General features: G+C 35.4%; 1 protein-coding gene across 1 annotated transcript in view; it reads left to right on the forward strand.

The window, feature by feature from the left end:
- NBEA (neurobeachin) overlaps positions 1 to 24,209 on the forward strand; it is a 694,460-nt gene that overhangs the window by 281,391 nt on the left and 388,860 nt on the right. Inside the window, 1 exon segment of the mRNA XM_030309029.1 lies at positions 12,259 to 12,386. Coding sequence (XP_030164889.1) covers positions 12,259 to 12,386 — 128 coding nt within the window.

Consider the following 24,209-nt stretch of genomic DNA (forward strand, 5'->3'; position numbering starts at 1 on the left):
ATAAACACCACCTTGCAACAGAGTTACGTGGAAGGCTTGTTAAAACATGTACTGCTGAGTCTTACCCCAGAGTTCTGATTCAATGGATTTCTGGAGTGTGAGAAGTCCCCTGGCAAGCTGGAGATTCAGAAAAGCCAATTTATATATTTCCAGTCCAAGTCTAAAGGCTTGAGAACCAGAAAAACTGATGTTATAAGTTCCAGTCTGAAAGCTGGCAGGCTCAAAACCCAAGAGGAGCCAATGTTTTTGTCTGAGTCCAAAGGCTGGAAAAGACCAGCGTTCCTGCTCCAACTGTCAGGCAGGAGGAGCTCTCTCTTACTCAGCTTTTTGTTCTATTCATGCCTTCAGCTGAATGGATGAGGCCTATCCACATTAGGAAGGTCTATCTGCTTTAGTCAATCTTCCCATTCAAAATATTAATCTCATCCAGAAACACCCTTACAGACACACCAGAAAAATATTTGACCAAATATCTGCATACCCTATGATCCAGTTAAGTTGATACATGAAATTAACCATTACACTAGATGATCTTGATCCTGCCGGGCCTGAGAACACACTCTGAGAAACAATGTTTTAAGTAGTTATCCTCCAGATTGCAACATTAATTTCTTAGTTTATCTAAGTTGTCTTCCAGGACAAAGCATAGATCTTAGTATAGTTTAACTTCATTTACCCCCAATTTTGCAAATACACTTGTACACCTGTACACATGTTTGTGTGGATGTAAAATTTTAAACCCCATAACAGAGCATAATTACTATTTTGTTAGTCAACCTCTATTTAGATTTACCCACATGGTTATCATTTTTTGTTGCTCATCATTACTTTCTGAAAGTCTGATTTCCATCTGGTATAATTTTCCTTCATCTTGAAGAACACCTTTTAGTATTTCATTTCATGTAGGCCTGCCACTTATGAATTCTCTCAGTTCTTATTTGACTAAAACCCTTTCAAATTTACCTAACTTTGGGGCACCTGGGTGGCTCAGTCGGTTAAGCGTCCGACTTCAGCTCAGGTCACGATCTCGCGGTCCGTGAGTTCGAGCCCCGTGTCAGGCTCTGGGCTGATGGCTCAGAGCCTGGAGCCTGCTTCAGATTCTGTGTCTCCCTCTCTCTGCCCCTCCCCCATTCATGCTGTGTCTCTCTCTGTCTCAAAAATAAATAAAGGTTAAAAAAAAAATTTACCTAAATTTTTTTAATGACAAATTTGAGCCAGTATAAATTTTAGGTTGGAGTTGTTTTCTTTTACTGCGTTGAAAATATTCTTCAACTGTTTTTGGGTTTTGTTCTTTCTATGCTTTCTTTACTTTTTTGCCTTAAAAAAACCCCAGAAAACTTTTAGTCTTGCTGCTATTTCTATGCTCTTATCCTGTCTTCCCCACCATTGCTACCTGCTTTTAAGATTGTCTCTATCTTTGGTGTTTACCATTTGAACTGTGATATACTCAGGCTCTGTGGTTTTTCTTGGTATTTATCTAGCTTGGGCTTGCAAGAGCTTCTCAAGTCTCAAATTTGTTGACTTTCATCAGCAGCTGGAAAATTCTTAGCCATTACCACCTCAAATTTTGCTTCTTACTCATTCTTTTCTTAGGACTTGAATTATACATATATCAGATATTTTCTTTATTTGTTATCTATTTATGTATATTCTTTCTCATTCTCTAATTCTGAGTATATTTTTTAACCTTAGTCCACTTTACTAATTCTCTCTGTAGTTGTTTCTAATCTTCTAGATTCTGAAATTAGTAAGTACTAGAATTTCCATTTGATTTTTTCATAGTTTTTCTCTTCCAATTGTCTATCTCGTCTATAATTTGCATGAATATATGAGACATAGGTATTTCAAGTCTTGGTTTCATTATTGGGCTTTTGGGCTATATGTATGATTTTGTGTTTCTGTTAGTATTGGATAATACGTTTTTTTCTAATGTCATTTGTTTTAATTCTAGTGTGAAGAACCTGGTATATGAGAGATTATAAAGGTACAAAATGGTGGATTTTTCTAGAAAAAAATTACATTTGTTTCTGGTAGGCACTATCAATTCTAGATAACATAATATAGTCAAGGTTATAGGGCTTAGTCTTTTTTCTGGTTTACCACTACTCTAGGGTGTAATTCTATAGGGTTCCAACTTGAATCATAAGGATTTTTCTAAGTTCTCCCTGCCTTTGGTGGGTCCTAAACTTCAGTTTTTCTCCATAAATTAGTTAAAAGTTTGTTCAACTGCTGAGTCATTAAACTGCTTCTTCTAAACCATGTCCATATGAAAAAGGGGCCCAAATGCCAAAATCACCTCTTTTAGGATTTCTTCTTTTTAAGAATCATCATCAAATATTTGGTCCCTGCCTTAATGTTACCCTTAAAGAGGTATTTTTTCTTTTGGTTCGGTTTCTGTCTAGTTGTTTAGCTGTTCTCAGCAGGAAGATCAGCCAATTAGTAACAGTGAAAATCCAAATTATTTTTGTATAGCTAGTTTGTTTATTACCATATATTAAATTGAGTATAAGCATTGAAATAGCTTAGTTTTATTTTTTAATCACTACTTTAAACTAGATTATGCCATATCCATTTATTTTGTCCCTTAATTACATCATGGGCAAATTTGATTTTCTTATAATCTTCAAGCTATACAAAAGATTAGTCAAATATAATGTAAATTCTAATATCTCATCTAATAAAAATCTCTTCAGCTCTTTCGCTGGCTCTTTTTATATTAGGGTCTTAATGGCATTTCTCTTTCCTGTCTTTTCTTTAAACTTATCTATATTTTACTCTTAAAGTAGGGTTTTCATAATGTGTCATTGGACCCAGCTTTTTTTTTTTAATTATCAATTTGACATTTGACAATATATTTTACATTTAATGTTATTACTGTTACGGTTGCATTTATATCTATCAACTTGCTACTTGTTTTCTAAAAACTATTATTTCCCATCTTTTTTTTACTTTTTTTATCCCTCTATTTCTGCTTTCTCTTGGATTAATAGGGCATTTTTTGTATCATTCTTTTTTCTCTCTAATATTGGCTTATTGTTTATTCAGCTTTAAAATATTTTCAGAGCTGCCCAAGGCTTACAATAAAAATCCTTAAGTTATTGCAGTCTTTGTTTATTTTTTTATTCTTTTAATGTTTATTTGAGAGACAGAGCAAGCGGGGAAGGAGCAGAGAGACAGAGAGAGAGAGAGAAAGAGAGAGAGAATCCCAAGTAGGCTCTGCACTGTCAGCTCAAAGCTCGACACAGGGCTTGATTTCATGACCATGAGATCATGATGTGAGCTGATATCTAGAACCAGGTGCTTAACTGACTGAGCCACCAGGCACCCCTAAATTTTTATAGTCTTTAATAGTTTTATACTCTTTCATGTGTTGTGTAAGATTCTTATAATGGTTTACTTTTACTTTACTTTTAATTACTCTGTCATCCTTTATGTTAATGTTTTACCTTTATATTTTACCTTTATATGTCTTTTTAAGAAACAATGCATCACTACTCTTTGTGCTGTGTAAAGTGCATTATCTTTAGCGCAATTAAAAATAAATGAGTTTAATATTTACTCTTATTTATCATTTCTAGCCTTCTTAGTATGTTTGTAGAAACATAAGTTTACATCAGGTATTATATTTCTTATTCTTGAAGAACCTCCTTTAAAAGTTCTCGTACTGCAGGGGTGTCTGGGTGGCTCCGTCGGTTAAGCATCCGACTTCGGCTCAGGTCATGATCTCCCTGTCTGAGTTTGAGCCCCGCGTCAGGTTCTGTGCAGACAGCTCAGAGCCTGGAGCCTGCTTCTGATTCTGTCTCTCTCTATCTGTCCTCCCCTGCTCGCATTCTGTCTCTGCCTCTCTCACAAAAATAAATAAACATTAAAAAAAAAAAAGTTCTTGCACTCCAAGGCATATACATGGATGTCTCAGTTTTTGTTTCTTTGGAAAAATTCTTCTCTGCCTTCATTTTTGAAAGATATTTTTGTTTGTTTGTTTGTTTTGGCCAGAAATAGAATTGTGGCCAACATTTTTTTGAAGTGGATTTGAAATAGATTTCATGCCACTGTCTTCTGGCCTGCCTCTTCCTTGTGAGGTCATTCTTTCCTTTTTCCTCTTTGCGTGATGAGTCTTTATTCTCTGAAAGCCTTCTTTAAATTTTTGTCTACTTTTAGGTTTCAGTATTTTATTATGACAAAAATAAGTTATTAATTAATTTTTATTGTGCTTGCTTCCTGGGATTCTTTTTTTTTTTTTTCAACGTTTATTTATTTTTGGGACAGAGAGAGACAGAGCATGAACGGGGGAGGGGCAGAGAGAGAGGGAGACACAGAATCGGAAACAGGCTCCAGGCTCTGAGCCACCAGCCCAGAGCCTGACGCGGGGCTCGAACTCACGGACCGCGAGATCGTGACCTGGCTGAAGTCGGGCGCTTAACCGACTGCGCCACCCAGGCGCCCCTCTTTTTTTTTTTTAAGGTTTATTTATTTTTGAGAGAGACAGAGACAGAGCTTGAGTGGGGGAGGGGCAGAGAGAGAGGGAGACAGAATCGGAAGCAGGCTCTAGGCTCTGAGCTGTCAGCACAGAGCCTGATGCAGGGCTCGAACCCACGGACAGTGAGATCATGACCTGAGCTGAAGTCGGACGCCCAACTGACTGAGCCACCCAGGCACCCCTTTCCTGGGCTTCTTGCATCCATGGTTTGAGGAACTTAATCATTTTGGCAAAATTATTATTCATTATCTCTTAACATATTTCTTCTGCCTGATTTTCTCTCTCTCCCTGTATTAGTTTTTTATTGCTACCATAATCAGTTGCCACAAATTTAGCAGCTTAAAACAATACTCATTTATTATGACACAGTTCTGGAGATTAAAAGTCCAACACAGGTCACATTGAAAACCCTGCTATTTGCAGGGCTGCTTGCTTGTTGGAGGCTTTGGAAGTAAACCAGGTTCATTCAGGTTGTTGGCAGAATTCAGCGCCGGGCCACTGTAGGACAACAGCCCTGTTTATTTGCCAGTTGTCAGTCAGGGCTGTCCTTAGCTCCTAGAGAGTCCTTTTTCTAGTCCTTGCATATGACCCCTTCATTCAGAACCAGTGACAGTGTATCACATTCTTCTCACACTTGGGACCTCTCTGGCTTCACCTTCTGACATGTCTTTTACATCTTTCTCTTCTACTACAACTCCCTGATGCCACCAAGAGGGTTTTCTGCTTTTTTAGGGCTCCTATGGTTACATTAGGCCCACCTACATAATCCAGGATAATGTCCCTATCTCAGTGTGTAAAGCGTGAATTTCATTTTAGAGTCCCTATTGCCATGTAACATAACTGACTCACAAATTCCAGGGATTATGGTTTAGGCACCTTTGGGCAGCCATTATTTGGCATACCACATTTTTCTTCTGGAATTTTAATGACATTTATGTAGACTATTTGATACTCTTCCACAGCTCTTGAATGCACTTGCATTCAAAGAATATATGTATTCTTCTTTCATTATATATATATATATATTATAATGTGTGTGTATATATATATGTATACACACAATATATATATATATCCTCCTTTTATTTCAATATGCCTTTTTTAATTGGCCTTTCATCAAATTTGCTAATTCTTTCCTTAACTTTATTGAATCTGTTGATAAGCCCATTGAACGCATTATCTTTTTTCTCTATTTTTGTATTTCCATCATTGTGTCTTTTTTACAGTTTCTTACTTTGCTAAAATTCCCTGTTTATGCACATTGACTTATCTTTTCAAGTATTAATTAACTCCCAACATGTTAAACATAGTTATTTTAAATCCTCCGATAGTTCCAACACCTGGTTTCTCTGTGATTCTGATCTTATCCTTTTGTGATTCTGACTTTGTCGGTTTTTCTTCTTTGTGTGTCTTATACTTCTTGGTTGAAAACTGGACATTATCTATAGATTAGTCATAACTGACATGGTATTTATCCTGGAAAAGGCTTGCTCTTATGCTAGGCCTCTCCTATTGTAGCTTAAATTATTCTACCCAGGAGTTGAGCTAGGTTTGTGTTTTCTTGTTTTAAATACTCTCACTGCAACTCATGCCTTAAATTTCACTACATTTACCTTGTCTTTATGTAGAGGCTGACTTGTCAGAATGTTTTACTCAGTGTTCCTATTGAAGGCTTTCTTTCGATCGTATATTTCCTATATTTCAAAGAGGTTCCCTCCACAACAGCCGTCTGCTGTATCTGTGCTGGGTACTTGCAAGCCTGGTTTGTGGTGGGCATGGGTTGTTTCCTGTTGTTCTGCTCCAGACTGGGTTTTAGGCAAGTGCTGCCCCGGGTCTTGTGTGTGGGACTTGCTTCTGATCGTGCCCATTTGCAAGTGGTTGGAGAATCTCTAAATTTCAGGACTTCCTGCTCTCCCTCAGAAAAGTTTTTTTTTTTTTTTTTTTTTTTTTTTTTTTCTGTTCCCTTTCCCTAGCTGCAAAAGGCTCTCTCTGGTACCCTGAACGTGACCGGTCTTGCCGCCCTGTTCTAAGACAGATAAGGCTTTTGTTCCGCAGAGGTTATAGAGAAGAAGGTCCAGGCTGGGCTTTATGTCTTTTCTACAACAGTCACCGCTTCCCTTGCTTAGCCTGCAGCGGTGAAAGGACTTTCTCAGTCTTCCATGCTGCCCCCGGTCTCTCTCATGAGTAATGGTGAGGTTTGTGGACAAGAGGCTGCAAATTACCGCAGGCTCCCCTTGTGCTTGCAGCTCTGAAGATCCATTCTCTCACATTAGCTCACACTTGGACTCGATCAACTTATTAAAAGTGTTAGCTGATTTCCTCTTACCAGGCTATGGAGGACCCAGTGTTTCTTCTTCCTGGGCTCTGCCCCGAGGAAGCAAGTTCTTCATCCCTCCCTTGTCTTCTTAAGGGTCTGGTCTTTCTTCAGATTTCAAGGCTAATTGGTTGTCCTGCAATCTCAGCAATCTGCTAGATCCTAAAAGTGCTATAATTCTATATATTTTCTGGCTTTTTCTTGTGATCAGTGTGGGAGTGACCATTTCCAGCTTTCTGCATCTTAAGTGGAAGTTTTCTATTTTTTTTAATTTGAATTTCTTTTTTTTTTTTTTTTAATTTTTTTTTCAACGTTTTTTATTTATTTTTGGGACAGAGAGAGACAGAGCATGAACGGGGGAGGGGCAGAGAGAGAGGGAGACACAGAATCGGAAACAGGCTCCAGGCTCCGAGCCATCAGCCCAGAGCCCGACGCGGGGCTCGAACTCACGGACCGCGAGATCGTGACCTGGCTGAAGTCGGACGCTTAGCCGACTGCGCCACCCAGGCGCCCCTTAATTTGAATTTCTAACTCATGATATTTCAAATTGTATTTTCAAAAAATATTATGTGAGCCAAGTACTATACTAACAGCACCCATTAACAGACTACAGTCACAGGAAACATATTCTCAGAGCACTGTATAGGCGGTTTACTGAAGAATGTTCTTCACATCACCTATAAGTGGGAAGGGAGAACTGGTCTGAGGAAAAGTGAGGCGATTGGAAGGGAGGACCTAGGTCATTCTGTGGGAAAGCACTAAAACCAGGAGTGCCTGGCTGCCCCAGTCAGAAGCATATATGACTCTTGTGTTAAAAATATTATTTACTAGGAAAAGTTTTATTATTTCATTTTTATATCGCGTATTAAAAAGACAATTAGCCTTACTCTTTATAGCACTAGGTCTGTTGTGTGGTCTCAGTTAAATGACATATTTTCTGAACTTTATAGTTAAATTTTATATTTTATTTGACTAGTTCACTAGAAAGGAGGAGTATTTCCATTTCAGTTTGTTTTTTTTCTTTTTGTCTAAGACACATGCAATTAACAATTTCCAAACATGCACTGTAAAAAAGCTTTTATACCTATCTAAAGACATCCCAGCATTACATTTCTTAAAACTTGAAAAAAATGCATGTTTGGAATTCAGTTTACCTTATAAAAGAGTGAAATACTTCCTTGCAGAATTCTATTGAGATTCAATTTCTTAATCTTCTGTAATTTCATCTTCTTTCTTTTCTTTTTTTTTTTAATTTTTTTTTCAATGTTTATTTATTTTTTGGGGACAGAGAGAGACAGAGCATGAATGGGGGAGGGGCAGAGAGAGAGGGAGACACAGAATCGGAAACAGGCTCCAGGCTCCGAGCCATCAGCCCAGAGCCTGACGCGGGGCTCGAACTCACGGACCGCGAGATCATGACCTGGCTGAAGTCGGACGCTTAACCGACTGCGCCACCCAGGCGCCCCTCATCTTCTTTCTTAGTCTGTACTCATGCACTTGAAAATGTGTATGATTCTGTTTAAAAAGAATAAGGAGAAAATGTCAGTTTTTTAATTTAGAAGTCCATGTGGAGATAAAGTAGGCAAGAATTTTTTCAGCTTCACGTGTTCATTAGTTGCTATAAACCTAGAAAGTTATAGTGGAAAAAACTGTTTACCAGTAGGTCACAAGGTTACAGAACCTAAGATTCAGGACACATTTACTCTTCACTTGTCTAGTATGTTAAATTATATTTCACATTAGAAACTTAGTGAAAACTAAACAAAATATTTAAAGTCAATGTTTGTCGATTCCCAGTCATAGTATGTAGCTGATTAAGAATTTACAACTTATGGTTTTGCTTCATTAATACTCTCCTAATCTTTCCTTTTTATCTAAGTTTACTTAAGCAAATCACTTCACTTACCTATGCCTATATTTCCTAATTTACATAGGAGCATTTGAATACTGAAGTCTGTTGTGGAATTTCACTAGTGTAATAATTTCTTTTATATATGAGTTGTATCTTTTATTGTACATTACTTAAAGTTACATAATTACTTTCATTCTAGATTTTATTATTATATACATAACTTTTTTATGATGTAAGAAGTGAGGAAATTTAAGAATTTTAATATACCAAATTAAATTATCAAGTATTTATTATATTTATGACATGCTAAAAGGACCTAGGAGGATACAAAAGTTAAAACTAAAAGTAAGAATTATAACTTTATGAAGTGACACAAACATAAAGGAGTTTATTAAAATAAAACTCACAGGGCACCTGGGTGACTCAGTAAGTTAAGCATCCACCTCTTAGTTTCAGCTCAGGTAATGATCTCATGGTTCATGAACTCGACCCCCACATCAGGCTCTGCAGTAACAGTGCAGAGCCTGCTTGGGATTCTTTCTCTCTGCAGCCCCCATCCCTGCATCTCTCTCATTCTCAAAACAAACAAACAAACAAACAAACAAACAAACAAAGAAACACACAAACTCACAACATAAGCAGTGTCCTAAATGAAAGTAGAATTGTTATTATTTTCTAGAATTCTAAACTTTATCTGAAGTTTACTTTCCTTTAAAAGACATTATGAGGAAGCTGTAACTCTTAATGACAACAATAACAAAATCCTGTCCATTTTCTTCACTGTAAAAAAGTGAGGATGAAACATTTCCACTTAGCATAGCTTGTTGTGTGATAGAGCTATCTGGCAGTATTATTTAATGATGATTTTATGTACTTAAAACATTTGGTCTCTTGCTGGGTAAAATGTTACTTTGTCCCTCATTAGAAAATTAAAATTATGGTTACAGGATGATATGTAAGAGCATCATTTAATATTCTATTGAGTTTTATAAGAAATTAGTTGCTTATTAAAATCCTATTTTGCGGGGGTTGCGGAGGGGAGGTGCCTGGGTGGCTCAGTCAGTTAAGCTTCCAACTTCAGCTCAAGTCATGACCTCACGGCTCGTGGGTTCGAGCCCTGCCTCATGCTCTATGCTGACATCTCAGAGCCTGGAGCCTGGAGCCAGCTTCGGATTCTGTGTCTCCCTCTCTCTCTGCCCCTTCACCCTTTGCTCTGTCTGCCTCTCAGAAATGAATATATGTTTAAAAACACTTTTTAAAAAATCCTATTGTAGGGATTCACTCACTGAGAAATGTCTGTTTTTATCCATTACCCTTAAGATAATTAGTACATATGTATACACACTCATGTAAATATTTGCTTAGATTAATTGAAGTTTCTATTTGATCTGTAACTTAATCACTTAGAACACTATTGTTGCAATTCTGATGCTTCTAAATCATACATAAACCCATAAATTATGGGAAAAAGTCATAAACTAGGGAAAAAATACACCTGGATTTAATTAGCCAATAGTATATTATGATAATATAACTGATGTGGACCTTTATACATCTAAAATTTTTCTAAAGTAATTTCACTCTCATTAATTAATCTTAAATAAAAATATTCATGCTTCACTCAGAATTCAAGTATAGAAGCAAACAACAGCATCTGGATTTTTCTCCTTTTCATAGGTTTGCTCTTCTCATTCTTACCCATCTTTCCTTAAAGGCTGGGATTGCTTTAGCTGGGAAGTCATAGGACATGATCCTGGAGATAAGAAGGAATGAATTAAGTAGACATGAAAAAGGAGCTCTGTCCATCTATATTCACTAAAGTCAGACATAACTTACTGTGATTGTTTTATGACTTCAGGTAGCCTTCCCTTTGCTGGCTATTTTATTCTAATTTACTAGTAGTAAATCTTCTCGCTGAAACAGCTTTCCTCCAAGTGTGTTTCCTGGATCAGCAGTAGCAAGCCACCTGAGAATGTGTTAGAAGTGCAAATTCTCACAGTACACCCAAACCTGCTGACTCAGAAGTTAGGGGGATGGGGTTCTAGGAGCCTGTTTAACCAGCGTTACAGATGATTCTAATCTACACGAAAGTTTGAGAACCGTTGTGTTGAAAGAAGGTTCTAGGTTCAGGAAAAACGGAGTAAGGGAGAATATTGAAAATTCTGTTTATCTCCGGCAAGTCTTCACAGCTGCACCCGAGTCCCTTTCTTGCCGCGAGTTGTTCCTCCAGAATAGTCTTTGTGGAAGTGCTCACACCAGTTGTCTGAGTTTTTTGTCTAAAACTGTTCATCCAAATAAGAGAAGAAAAAGTCAAATAGAAGTGCTGATGGTGAGGCTTTGAGTACACAAATGAATCAGATCATGCTATTTCCAAGTTAAGAAAGAAGGAATCCCGTCTATTCCCTTATCCCTATTTAATCATTTCACAATGCAGTTCTTTAGTTTTAAGTATTAGTAATATATGGAAAATTATTCTGTGATTACTAACCTTTTTGGCATTTATGTTTTTCCTCATACGTAGCCAAAATGTTACTTAGCTTTGTGGCTGAACTTTTATTTTGGAGCATTGTTCAATTTTTTGCCATAGATGTCTTCAATGTAGAACGGTGTGTGTTCATCTACCATTGTATTATTATAGTGATTTTGTTTTCTTAAGTCAGAGCCAGATTTGGTAAGAGTAAATATAGTTTTGTTGTATTCAAAGTAGTTGTTATAAGAGCTACCGTGACTGACCTCTCACAGTGTGCCGGGTACTTTTCTGTGCACTTTACATGCCTTAGCTCATTTAATCCTCACCAGTCGTACTACAGTCATCTTCATTTTGTAGGCAAAGGAAGTCTTAATGTCCCACGCTCTCCTAGGTCGCCTCAGAACCAGCATTCTAGTCCAAGCAGTCTTACTTCAGAGCATTTACTTCTAAGACAGATAGTTAGATGTTACCAGATTATTTCTTCGCTTGAGCAGAATTATTTTCTTTACGTCTGTTCTTTTTTTACACACACTACTTAAAGTATTTTTAAGAATGTCAAATAGTGTTTATATAAGGCCATATAATATAATGAAATAATATAAATCATATTACAGGGATCAATAACTAAAAGTAAATGGGCTTATGAGGTGGAAAATGCCTACTTTAGCACAGCAATTTAGTTGTATTACAGAGGATTCTAGTTACTGCGCTATTAGTCTAGCCTTCCAGGGAATTTTTAGGTAACTCTTGCGAACAAAGGTTAATTCTTTGTAACCGACATAATGATCCCTGTAGGGGGTGTTCAAAACAGCTCTCTTTCATAGATAGAAGGATAGTCACAGAAGACATAGAAGAACAACTTTTCTTGAAGCTCCTTAGAGCTACGAGCAGAGTCTATGACCCTTGCGGGTTACACAATCCCAACAGCTTTTCACAGAATAGTCATTCCACATTAGCTGAAGTCTTCAGAGTAGCCTTATGTCTGATGTGAAACCGTACAGGGTGTCCCTTCTACTGAAACTGGTACGATTCCATGGGTTAGAATTGTATTTTCGTGATTTTTCAAGATTTTAACTTAGAAGTAAACTTTATTTGACTTTTATATTGAATTATATTTACTAGTCTTTATGTCTTAATTTCAACAGCATCACTGCAAAACTTGAAAGAGCTTTAGAAAAAGTTGCTCCTCTTCTTCGTGAAATTTTTGTAGACTTTGCCCCATTCCTATCTCGTACACTTCTTGGCAGTCATGGACAAGAGCTATTGATAGAAGGTATGATTTCTCTCTCTATTCTAATTGTTTTAGTTTCCTATAATGTATCTCTTAATCATGACGTAATTTGTACTTCTGGAGGAATATTTATTGCCAAAAGAACGTAAAGACATTGCTTCCACAAATTCGAATACGATACTCCTGTATGCTTTCTTCTTATTCATTTTTTAAGAATAACATGTTTTCACAGTCAGTGCTAATAACAGAATGGAGAACTGTGAAAAAGTGTTGGACTAGGAGACTCTGGCTCTTACAGTCCTAGTCTACCAGGGGTGCGGTGTAGCCTTCGTTAGACGGTGTGTGTCCTACGCAGTACTCTCTGTAAGAGCCGTGCTTCTGCAAGTGACTTCTTACTCCCCTAACGTTTGTAATGTGACAATTCTTCACTGAGACAATGTAAAGAAATACTTAACCTGGAGTTGATGAAGTTGTTGTCTTTTACTCAACAGCAGCTTCAATGGAGTGAGGAGGGAAACCAGATAAATTAATTGTTGTGAAGATTTAATTAATGCACCTGTATTAGGAGAGCAGCTTTGAAAATATGGTTTTCTGAAGCCTTACTTCTTTAACAAGTTTGTTTTATAAATATTCATGAGCTTCAGAAAGGGGTAATCTCAATATCTAGATGATCCTGTGAGGACATAATGGCCGTAGGTACTATTCCTTGGATTTAGCAGCCTTACGTATGTATCCTTTTGCTTTTCACTTTCTATTTACTGTCATTTTCCTGTGACTGTTCTATCATTGTCTCAACTGCTTTTACACAAGAGAGGCAGTAATAGTTAATAACTTGACTCGGTTAGCTTAGAAAGTAACTTAGAAAGTTACATCCTTTCTGTAAAATGTAGTCAGTGATAGCACCTCCCTCCCAGGGTTCTTGTGAGAACTAAATTATTTAATGCCTATAAAATGTCTTAGAACAGTGACACATGGGTGAGCTATTCATTTAAAAAAAAACAAAAACACATGAGTTCTTGTTCTAGGCCAAGCATTTTCTTAGGTACTTAGAATATATTCACATATCACAGACGAAGATGTGGAATCTACAAAAGAAAGCAAGTGAACAAACAAACAAAAGCAGAAACAGACCCATAAATACAGAGAACAGACTCTTGGTGACCAAAGAGGAGAGGGGTGGGGAGATGGGCAAAATGGGAGTGGCAGACACAGGCTTCCAGTTATGGAATGAATAAGTTACAGGGATGAAAAGTTACAGCATAGGGAATACAGTGAGAAGTATTGTAATAGTGTTGGATGGTGACAGACGGTGAGCGTAGCATAACATACGAAGTGGTTGAAACACTATGTTGTACACCTGAAACTAATCTAATGCTGCGTGCCAACGATACTTTAATAAAACAACAACAAAACACACCTTAATTAAGAAAATATTCCCTGCCTTGAGTTTATATTCCATCAAGGAGAGGTCACTTAGGTAAACATTAAACACAATAAATAAATTATATATAGCATGTTAGAAGGTGGTAGATGCTACGTTAAAGGATAAGACCAACACGGGTTTGGGATGATAAAAACAGCAGGGTCAGGTTGCAGTTTTAAAGAGGGTGATTTATTAAATAAACCGCAACTTGACCCTGCCATTTTTATCATCCCAAACTCTGTGTTGGACATATCCTTTAACGTAGCATTTACCATCTTCTAACATGCTATAGAATTTTCAATAGACCAGTGGTAAAAATTACATTTAAGCAAAGACTTACAGGAGGTGAGTCATACACCTTACTAGAAAAACATTCTAGACTGAGAGAATATTTAGTGTAATGACCCCATAACTTGTGTTACTTTACAATAAGAAAGAAAAATCAATAAACATTATTGAAAAAATAAATCTTAAATGTTTCCTCATTCACTTAAAGTCTTTCTTCTGTATTTATATATGTCTTTTCCAAAAATGATTTGGCAAACTTATACAAGAATATATAAATAGTGGTCAAAATGCTAAAATAAATGGAGGATAAATTTAGAAATGTTAGCATGGGTCCTGTAGTGTTATTAAAACTGGAACACAAATCAGCACTAAGTTTTCCAGCAGCCAAAGCAAAGAAGGAATGATTTTAAGTTATTAAGACTCACATTCCTGGTTCCTCAGTGACGGTTTGTGACAAATTTAAGCTCTAAGGAATTACAGCCAGATAACTATTAACTGCTTTATGTTGATCAGGCAAGACCCCACATACGTAGCCCCTTCCCAGAATTTGCCATGATCAGACACCTGGTCTGTTTTTTTTATTTCTTCCAGTGCTGCAGAAAGAAGGTAGAAGAAAGGGCTGGGTAGGTAACTGAGAGCTGTTTTTCTTGGGCTTCCCTAAGTTTACCTAAAATACTCTGAATTGAGTACTCTGAAAGAGTATTAAGAACATGCCTCTTGGATTTTTAAAAAATAACTATGCTAAAAATGAAACATTGGAACAAGGTATATATTGAAAGTTCACCTTGTTTTCATCTGGCAGAATACAATTTTATGTTCTAACTTTTTGGCATCCAGAGTTTATCATATTTTTTAAAAGTATGTAGATGTTATGTTCATATTCTTTTTTGTGTTAACATTACTTAACTTAGTACAATATAGCAAATGTTAGAATTTTAGGTTTAATTTTTATTTTTTTAAATAGAAAGTTGACACACTTAGGATATGTCCTCCAAATTTCTGCCAAACTATACATTCCAAAAACCTAGAAACATCTGCTGTATAACAGAACAACATTCTATATCTCTCACAATTTAGTTACAACTTTCCTTTTCAGACTCAGCTAGTCTCCATTCTCTTGCTATAGAAAACATTAATTATTGAAAACAAGTTACACAATATCACATTTCCTTGTGTTTCTACAACTATGTCTTCTGCATTGGATCTCTTTCCTTTTTTCTTTCCCCCAAATTGTTATCATCCTTTGAATCCAGCTTCTTATTAATGTCCTCTATTCTGTAATCCTGTGTTGTTTTATTTATATAATTTTAATAAAATCATTCCTCACTTATAAATAGGAAGTATCTTACTGTTTATGTTACATTGCCTAGCTAATAATATTCAGTATTTTCTCTATACTTGACTAGAAAATTATTTTTGTTACTAATAATTTCTGGAAGAGGTAAGTTTTGAAAATAAGATGGTAAGACAGATAAAATGTTGTGTTCTATAATAAAAATTCTCCGTATTGATCAGTCATCCACAGTCACGAATTAGCAGCTATGCTCATCCAAGGTGTATTCTTGCTTTCCACCCCGGTCTCTGAAATACATGCCCTTTCATGTTCTCATTCTTGAACATGTACTCTAGATCATTCTTTTTTTTTCCCCCTCTCCTCCATTTCCCTTCTTTCTCTAATTTGAAACACTTCCTCTCCTCTGAGAAGAAAAACTATCAAACTATTGTAAAGGACTCAGGAGATTTACATGATAAAAATACCTTTATGCTAGCCATTGACTTCAAAAAGAGTGCTTATGATGACTAAATCTCATTGCTTTGACTTTGTCATATATATCTAAGTGGTAGGAACAAAGTTGGGTTTAGGTAACTGAAGATACTTGAATGTTATGCAAAGGGAAGGCAATTATTCTTAATTTCAAATAAGAATTTATTTGAATTGTATCTTTGTTGTTTTATATTCATTGTTAATTTATACTTGTATTCATTTGGTTTTTTATAGAATAATTCGTCATTGGTATTTTACATTGTCTGTGTCCTTTAAGATACAAGCTAAAATAGTGTCTTTCAATGATCTTATCTATCACTTTTTTCGTCAACCTGTGTTAAATTACTATTGAATGATTCTAGAGTACTCAATGTAGTTCTTAACTTTTAAGGTCACTCATTGACAGTAGCTATTTTTATATACCTTTCCTGTATTTCTCTTGGAAATAATTAAGGATTTTTGAAGATAGCAGTTATTTAGAACTCAGTGAACTTTATATAAGAATAATTATAGCTTTTAAATCTGTGAACTAATGCATAAAAATTAGAATAGATATATAGGCAAGGATCAAAATCCACCAGCTCAAGGAGGCAAAACAACTGTTAGTCCAAAATTGTTATATTTATTTGACTTGCTGCACTGATGGAGGATACACTTCACAGGAACAGTGTGGCTTCTCTTAGAGTTTGGATTTAAAGGTGTAGGTCCAGTTGTACATTGGGGGCTGACTGTCAGGAAGCAGATTAGACTTTGCTCTCTATGTCTATATGCTCTCTATCTCATAATATCTCTATTATGCTCTATTTATACTCTATTACTATCAGTTAAGATTGGGGTGGATGAGAAGGGTGAGGTTGGATGTAATCTATAGGCTGCCTCTTTTAGAAGCTCTACGTATAGGTTGAAACATCTTAGAAAGAGATGATAGCAGTGCAGAAAATGTTACACTAAAGCATCTGTTACTCTTTTAGTGACATAAATAAATATTCTGTTAAGTCATATAATACTCCAGAATATTTAAATTTCCAAGACTAACACTTTAAAAAAAAATAGCCTGTAATTTTCACTCTACCAAAAGAGAACATCACTGAAACGTTATTATAAAAAGAATGACCCTGATCAAGGAGGCCATATCACCCTTGAATCATTCATAGTAACAGTATGGCCAAATAATTAGAAAAACTTGCATATGTTTAATTCAAAAATTATGGATTAAAATATCTGTTCAGAAGTTATTTTAAAATGGCAATAATACAAAAAAAAATGAACATGACAAATTCAGTGTAGATGGCAATGAGGGGCATGCTTTTTAAATAACCCTGAATTCCTCCACGAAAAACAGACAGAACCCTAGGCTTTGAAAAAATAATTACAACAACAAAGGAACATTTACAACAAAACTAGGTGACAACGTATCCCCCTGAACTCCAGAATATGACCGGGTTGAGACACAACACCTACAGGATAACACATGGATCAGCAGAGGCCTGGTAGAAAGTGGCGGGAAACGAGGCAGCATCTGAGGAAACTGGTCTACCAACACTCGCTGGAAAACCCAGAGGGCTAAAACCCAGCAGCTAGAATAGAGAGGGTTTTTACACACTGTAAAGCAGATGAGTTGAGGGGTTCCATGGTAACAACGGAAGGGCTGAGCCGTGTAGGCCCCATGAGAAATTAACCAACCCGAGTTATCTTCCAAGACAAAGTCCCACAAGAAGAAGAAACTACTATGAAGAGAACCCAAATGGAGCGACAGGAGGGCAAGAGAGACAAAGAGAAAGTCTTCGTAAAACTGGGGAACACCGGGGCACCTAGGTGGCAGAGTCAGTTAAATGTCTGACTCTTGACTTCAGCTCAGCTTGTGAGATGGAACCCTGCATCAGTCTCTGCACTGAGTGCAGAGCCTGCTTGGGATTTTCTCTCCCTCTCTCTTTGCCCCTCCCCCCCTCCCCCGCCTTTCTCTCTCTCTCTCTCTCTCTCTCTCTCTCTCACTCTCAAAATAAATTTTAAAAAATGGGGAAGATAAGCAGAGCTAATAGAGGTCAGAAAGTACACTGTCATATTTTTTTAAAATGACATGAAAACAAACAGAAGAGGGATCTCTAGAACCTGAAAAGGAAAAAAAAAAAAAAAAAGCTATTCTAAGAGTTTGGGTAAGTTAATGTCACATAAAATAACCAACAAAAAGTATCCTAATCCCACAAATTACAACAAGAAAAATGAGAATAAGTAGAATAATACCCTCTCAGCCCATGAAAGCAAGACAGAAAACAGATGAAAAGTTTTTAAATGAGCTAAAAAGACATCAGAAAATAATACAGGATATGAAAGAACAATTTATATCAGCATTTAAAGAATTAGAGAATCTTACAAATGTGGTTATAGAACTGAGGAAATAATTTGAAATAAAGAAAAATTATTTTAGAAATGAAGGTTAAATTAGAAATAAAGAAGTGTATAAATTCAACAGTTAAGTCTGTAAGATATAAGGTAAAAAAGGAGAAATAAAAATATTAAAAAAATTACTAAAGGGAATGGAAAAGATGAGCGTGAAAAGGACAGATTTAGATTACTTAATATATATAAATATAAATATAAATATAAATATAAATATAAATGAGTTTCCAAAGAAGAAACCAAATAAAAGAATAGCAACATAATAAGACCATAATTCAAGGAAACTCCTGGAATTTGAAAAAAAGAGAGATTTTAAATATATATATATATATATATACATATATATATATATTTAAAAAGCACACTGAATATCTGAGAAAATTACTCAAATGACCAACACTGAGACACATTCTAATAAAATTAATGAATTTTAAAGAAAAAGAAAAATAATCTCAGGCATCTAGATAAAAATACAAATTAACTTGGGGAAAGAGAATCAAATTGTCATCATCATTTTTGATGGACATATTTTCTACCAGAAGAAAATGGGGTAGGATATTTAAGATACTCTAGGAATGAAAATGGCAGCCAAACTGGCTTTCATGTATGAAAGATAAACAGATAAACTGTTACACTGAAAGAATTCAGGGAATATTATTCCTATTAGGCTCTCCTGAAGAATCTACTGTAGAATAAGTATCAGGCAACCTAAGTGACTGGAGAGTGTAAACATGATAACCCATGATAACCATCAAGTATACATGTGTTTAGACAACTAACTGAACTAATTTGGTTATATGGGAGAGAGTTATAGTAGTATATAATGGCTTTATGCCCTGAAAACTGAAAAAAGGAGGAGGACAATAATTATATTTGTGGTGGCATTACTGATATTTTTATAAAACTGTTACATAATGTTATATAAAACCAATTAATAATTGTTGATATTGTAATTATTTTATCTTGTGTGCCTGAAAATTAAGATTCTCATTAAATCTCTCATTAGTTTTGAATTTGAATGGGATATTATAAAAGCTAAATTATTATCTGCATGCACACACACACACACACGCACACAAACAGACACACATTCATATATGTACTCTAGTTCTGTCTACTGTTTTGCCTAGGAACAATGACAAGTTAGTAGCAGAGAGTACATCTGGATTCTAGATTGTAGTCTTGAAATATCATTTACCACTGAAAGAAACCAGTTTTTGGAGAAATGAGTGATGCCAAGGCTAGAACAGTAAATGTTCATGATTTGCCTGCAAAATTTGGTGATGCCAAAACCAAGGAAAATCTCAAACACTGTCAAAAGTACTCAGGACCTAACTTGAAGACACTCTTATTGGCCAAACATGGGGCATTTTCAACATCAGTAGGTATAATAACTGCAGTGCATCCAAATGCATGGATATGTTAAATATGTAAGTTGTAAGACTGATTTTTAAAATGACTTGGTTGAATTTAGAAGATAGGGAGCCAATTCATTATTTTGAAAACTGATCAGTAAAGGGAAAAATTTGTCTTGTTATTCCTTTGTAAGTTATGTCATTTACGTTATCCAATCATTAATGAGGGAAGTCTTCTTTTACAGAAATATAAATATATCTGATAAGTGATAGATTTTTGGGTTAGGTCATTAACATTTAGCATCCCCTGAGAAATTAATAGACCTTAGCATCAATTGCTGCTAACATCACAGAAGGGGAGACAAATAGATAACCGGATGGGAGAAAGCTCTATCATCCATCAAGACTGACTGAGTGACCGAATGAATGGATGAATGAATGAATAAAGTAAAGCTAAATCTGATTGAGATTATATACCCAATATGTTAAACTACGCCATAAGAATTCTGCCGTCAAAATTAACACTGGTGGAAATTCTATACAATAAATATCTTGGTTCCTTCAAAATAATTTATATAGGGAAAAAAGTGATAGAGGCTTAAAAGAGCCTGTAGCTTAAAAGAGCATTAAAAGATATCTCAAAAAATTAATAAAACTGAATTGTTTATAGCTATAACTATCATTTTTGGGTCATAAGCTTTAAAAAGAAAAATCAAAGTGATTATCATAAAAATTAGATAATGATTTGTTAAAAAGAAGGAGAATAACACAAGACACATGGAGGGCTTCTGGGATACTTGGCAAAAGTCTGTTTCTTCAGCTATGTAGTGGTTTTAATGATGTTCATTTTAAAATAATTCTTAATCTATGTTTTATGCATTTTACTTATCTGTGTTGTATTTTACAGAAGAATTTTAATGTTCTCGAAGGTGAAAGTTATAAGAAGCTTTTATTGACATTAAAGACATAAGTAACACTGACTATATCACATTCATGGTAGGAAGATGATATCACAAAGAAGTAGTTTCTGTCCATGATAATCCATCACTTTCAATAAAAAAATTGTTTTCAAAAAATCTCAAATTATTTTCATGGAATTTGATGAGTTTTTCTCTTAAATTTCTGTAGTTGAATGGAGGTTGAAAAAAACCAACATAATTTTAAAGATGAACAAGCTATTATAATTTTAAAGGTGTGGTAGTGGCCTGAGCTAAACAGATCAGGCACATTCATTCTCTGTCTGTCTCAAAAAATAAAAAGAAAATATGTATAGAATTTGTGCAAAATAATTGAAAAGGAGATTAAAGCACATCATTTAAAAAAGTTAAACACAAAGAAAGGCAGTAAGGGAGCAAATGAGGTACCAAAATGCTTTAAAACAGAGCACAATTTGCAAAATGACAATAGTAAGTTCTTCCCTATCAGTAATTACTTAAAAAGTTAAGTTTATTAAATGCTCCAATCAAAAGACATAGATTGAATGATTTACAAAGAAAAATGATTCAATTAAATGCTGTCTACAAGAGATTCATTTTAAATCTCAGCACACATACACAGATAGAAGATGAAAGAGTGGAAAAAAGATATTCCATGCAAATAGTAACCAAAACAGAACAGAGGTAGATATACTAATATAAGACAAAAGAGACTTTTAACTCAAATGTTTAAGGATACCACCAGTTCACTGGTGTTATATGTAAGTGATGAATCACCAAATTCTACTCCTGAAATCATTGTTACACTATATGTTAATGAACTTGTATTTAATTTAAAAAACAAAAATTAAAAAAATAAAATATCATTAAAACTCACAATCTATAAGCAGATAACTATAAGTTAAATTGTGAAATACCTACATAATTAAATCTTAAGCAGCCAATAAAAAGCATCATATATAGAATGTTGTCTGATCATTGGAATCTCCTGGTGTGTTATAAAAGCATAGGGCTTACCCTAGACTTACTGAATCAAAATCTCCATGAGGAAAGAATGGATATATATTTTTTCATCAGGCTGCCAGGTGATTTTTATGGTGAGGCAAATACATGAAATTCTTTTATAGAAAATGTATGTTCATTGCTGAGAGAATAAAATGCTATCAATATGTACCATTCTTTAACATTCTCATAAAAATAATAATTAAAAAGAAACAGAAGCTCAAAAAAATATATACTACCAGATCCACCAGATCTTCTCAAAATTTTCTAAAACACTGAAATTGAAGAGAAGTGAATACCTTCAAACTTACTATGTGAGGCCAGCATTTCCCTGACACTGAGACCAGACAAAAACATTAAAAGAAAATTCAGACCCAAATCCTTTATAAAAACTGATGCAGAAATCCTCATCAAAATACTAGCAAATCAAAGTCAGCAGCATATTAAAAAGGATTATACATATGACCAAGAGTGATGTATTCCTAGAACACAAGGATGGTTCACATAGGAAAACCGATATAAATGTAAGACGCCACATTAATAGAAGGAAGGAAAAGAAAAAACCTACAATCATCCCAATTGATGCAGAAAAATGATTTAACCAATTCAACATCCTTTTATGATAAAAACACTTAAACTAGGAAGAGGGGAAAACTAACTCAGCATAATATAGGCCATATATAAAAAAATTAAAAGCTAACATGCTTAATGGCAAAAAAAATGAAAGCTTTTCCTTCAAGATCAAGAGCAAGATAGGGATGCCCACTTTAACCACTTCTATGCAACATAGCACTGGAAGTTTTAGTAAGAGTAATTATGTTAAAAAAAGAAAAGGCGTCAGGGGCACCTGGGTGGCTGGGTCGGTTAAACATCCAACTTTGACTCAGGTCATGATCTCGCAGTTCATGGGTTTGAGCCTCCCATTGGGCTCTGTACTGACAGCTCAGAGCCTGGAGCCTGCTTCGGATTCTGTGTCTCCCTCTCTCTGCCCCTCCCTGCTCATGCTGTGTGTGGTCTCTCTCTCAATCTCTCTCTCTCTTCTCTCTCTCTCTCTCTCTCTCAAAGATAAACATTAATTTTTTAAAAGCATCAAAATTGGAAAGGAAAAAGTAAATTATCTGTTTGTATATTACATGACCTTATATGTAGAAAACCCTAGATATTCTACAAAATATTTGTTAATGAATTCAACACAGTACAAAATCAACACTTCAAAAATCAGTTGGTAGTCCTATAAATTGAACATTGAAAATACAAGAAGGAAATTAAGAAAACAATTCAATTTACAATCACATCAAAAAGAGTAAAATATTTAGGAATAAACTTAACCAACGACCTAAAAAGAAAGCCTTATATACTGAAAAACTATAAACACTGATGAGAGAATAAAAGAAGAAACAAATAATTGGAGAGACAGCCCATAGCCCATGTTTATGGGAAAACTAATATTGCTAAGATGTCAATATTACCCACAATCTACAGATTTAATGTAGTCTCTCTCAAAATTCCAGTGGTGCTTATTGAAAAAATAGCAAAATCTATACTAATATGAATATGGAATCTCAGGGAGCCCCAATTAGCCAAAACAGTCTTGAGAACAAACAAAGTTGGAGGTTTCCTTCTTCCTGATTTCAAAGCTTATTACAAGCTACAGTAATCAAAGAGTATGGTACTGGCCTAAACACAAGACTCATAGACCAATGGGATAGAATCTCTGGCCCAGAAATGAACCCTTGCATACATGATCAAATAATTTTCAACATGGATTCCAAGACCATTCAGTTGGAGAAAGGACCAGTCTTGTCAACAAATCATGTTGTGAAAACCTGATGTCCATATATGAATGAATGAAGTTGAGCCCTTTAACCTTACACCATGTGCAAAAATTTAAAACAGATCAAAGACCTAAATTTAAGACCTAAAACTATAAAACTTTTAGAAGAAACATAAAGATAAAACTCATGTTCCTGGATTTGGCGATGGTTTCTTAGATATGACACCAAAAGCACAGGGAACCAAAGTAAAAATAGATAAATTAGACTTCATCAAATTTAGAATCTTTTGTGTACCAAAGGACACAATCAATAGTGTAAAAAGGCAGCATACAAACAGGGAGAAAATATTTACAAACCAAATCTATTGAAGGTTTAATATTGAGAATATATAAAGAACTACTACAATTCAGCAAGAAAAACATAAGCAATTTAAAAAGGAGCATATTTTTTTTTTTAATTTTTTTTTTAACGTTTATTTATTTTTGAGACAGAGAGAGACAGAGCATGAACAGGGGAGGGGCAGAGAGAGAGGGAGACACAGATCCGAAACAGGCTCCAGGCTCTGAGCTGTCAGCACAGAGCCCGACGCGGGGCTCGGAACTCACGGACCGTGAGATCATGACCTGAGCCGAAAGTCGGACGCCTAACCGCCAAGCCACCCAGGCACCCCTAAAAAGGAGCATATTAAAGCCACAAGGTATCACCTCACACCCTTAGGATGGCTACTATCAAAACCCAGAAAATAAAAATGTTGTCAAGGATGTGGAAAAACTGAAAACCTTGCATACTCTTGGTGGAAATGTAAAATTGTGTAGCCAGTATGGAAACAGCATGGCAGTTCCTCAAAATATTGGAAATAGAAGATTATCACATGAATCAGCAATTCTCCTTCTGGGTATGTATCTATAAGAATTGAGGGGTGCCT

This window comes from Lynx canadensis, chromosome A1 (assembly GCF_007474595.2).
Source record: "Lynx canadensis isolate LIC74 chromosome A1, mLynCan4.pri.v2, whole genome shotgun sequence".
NCBI lineage: Eukaryota > Metazoa > Chordata > Mammalia > Carnivora > Felidae > Lynx > Lynx canadensis.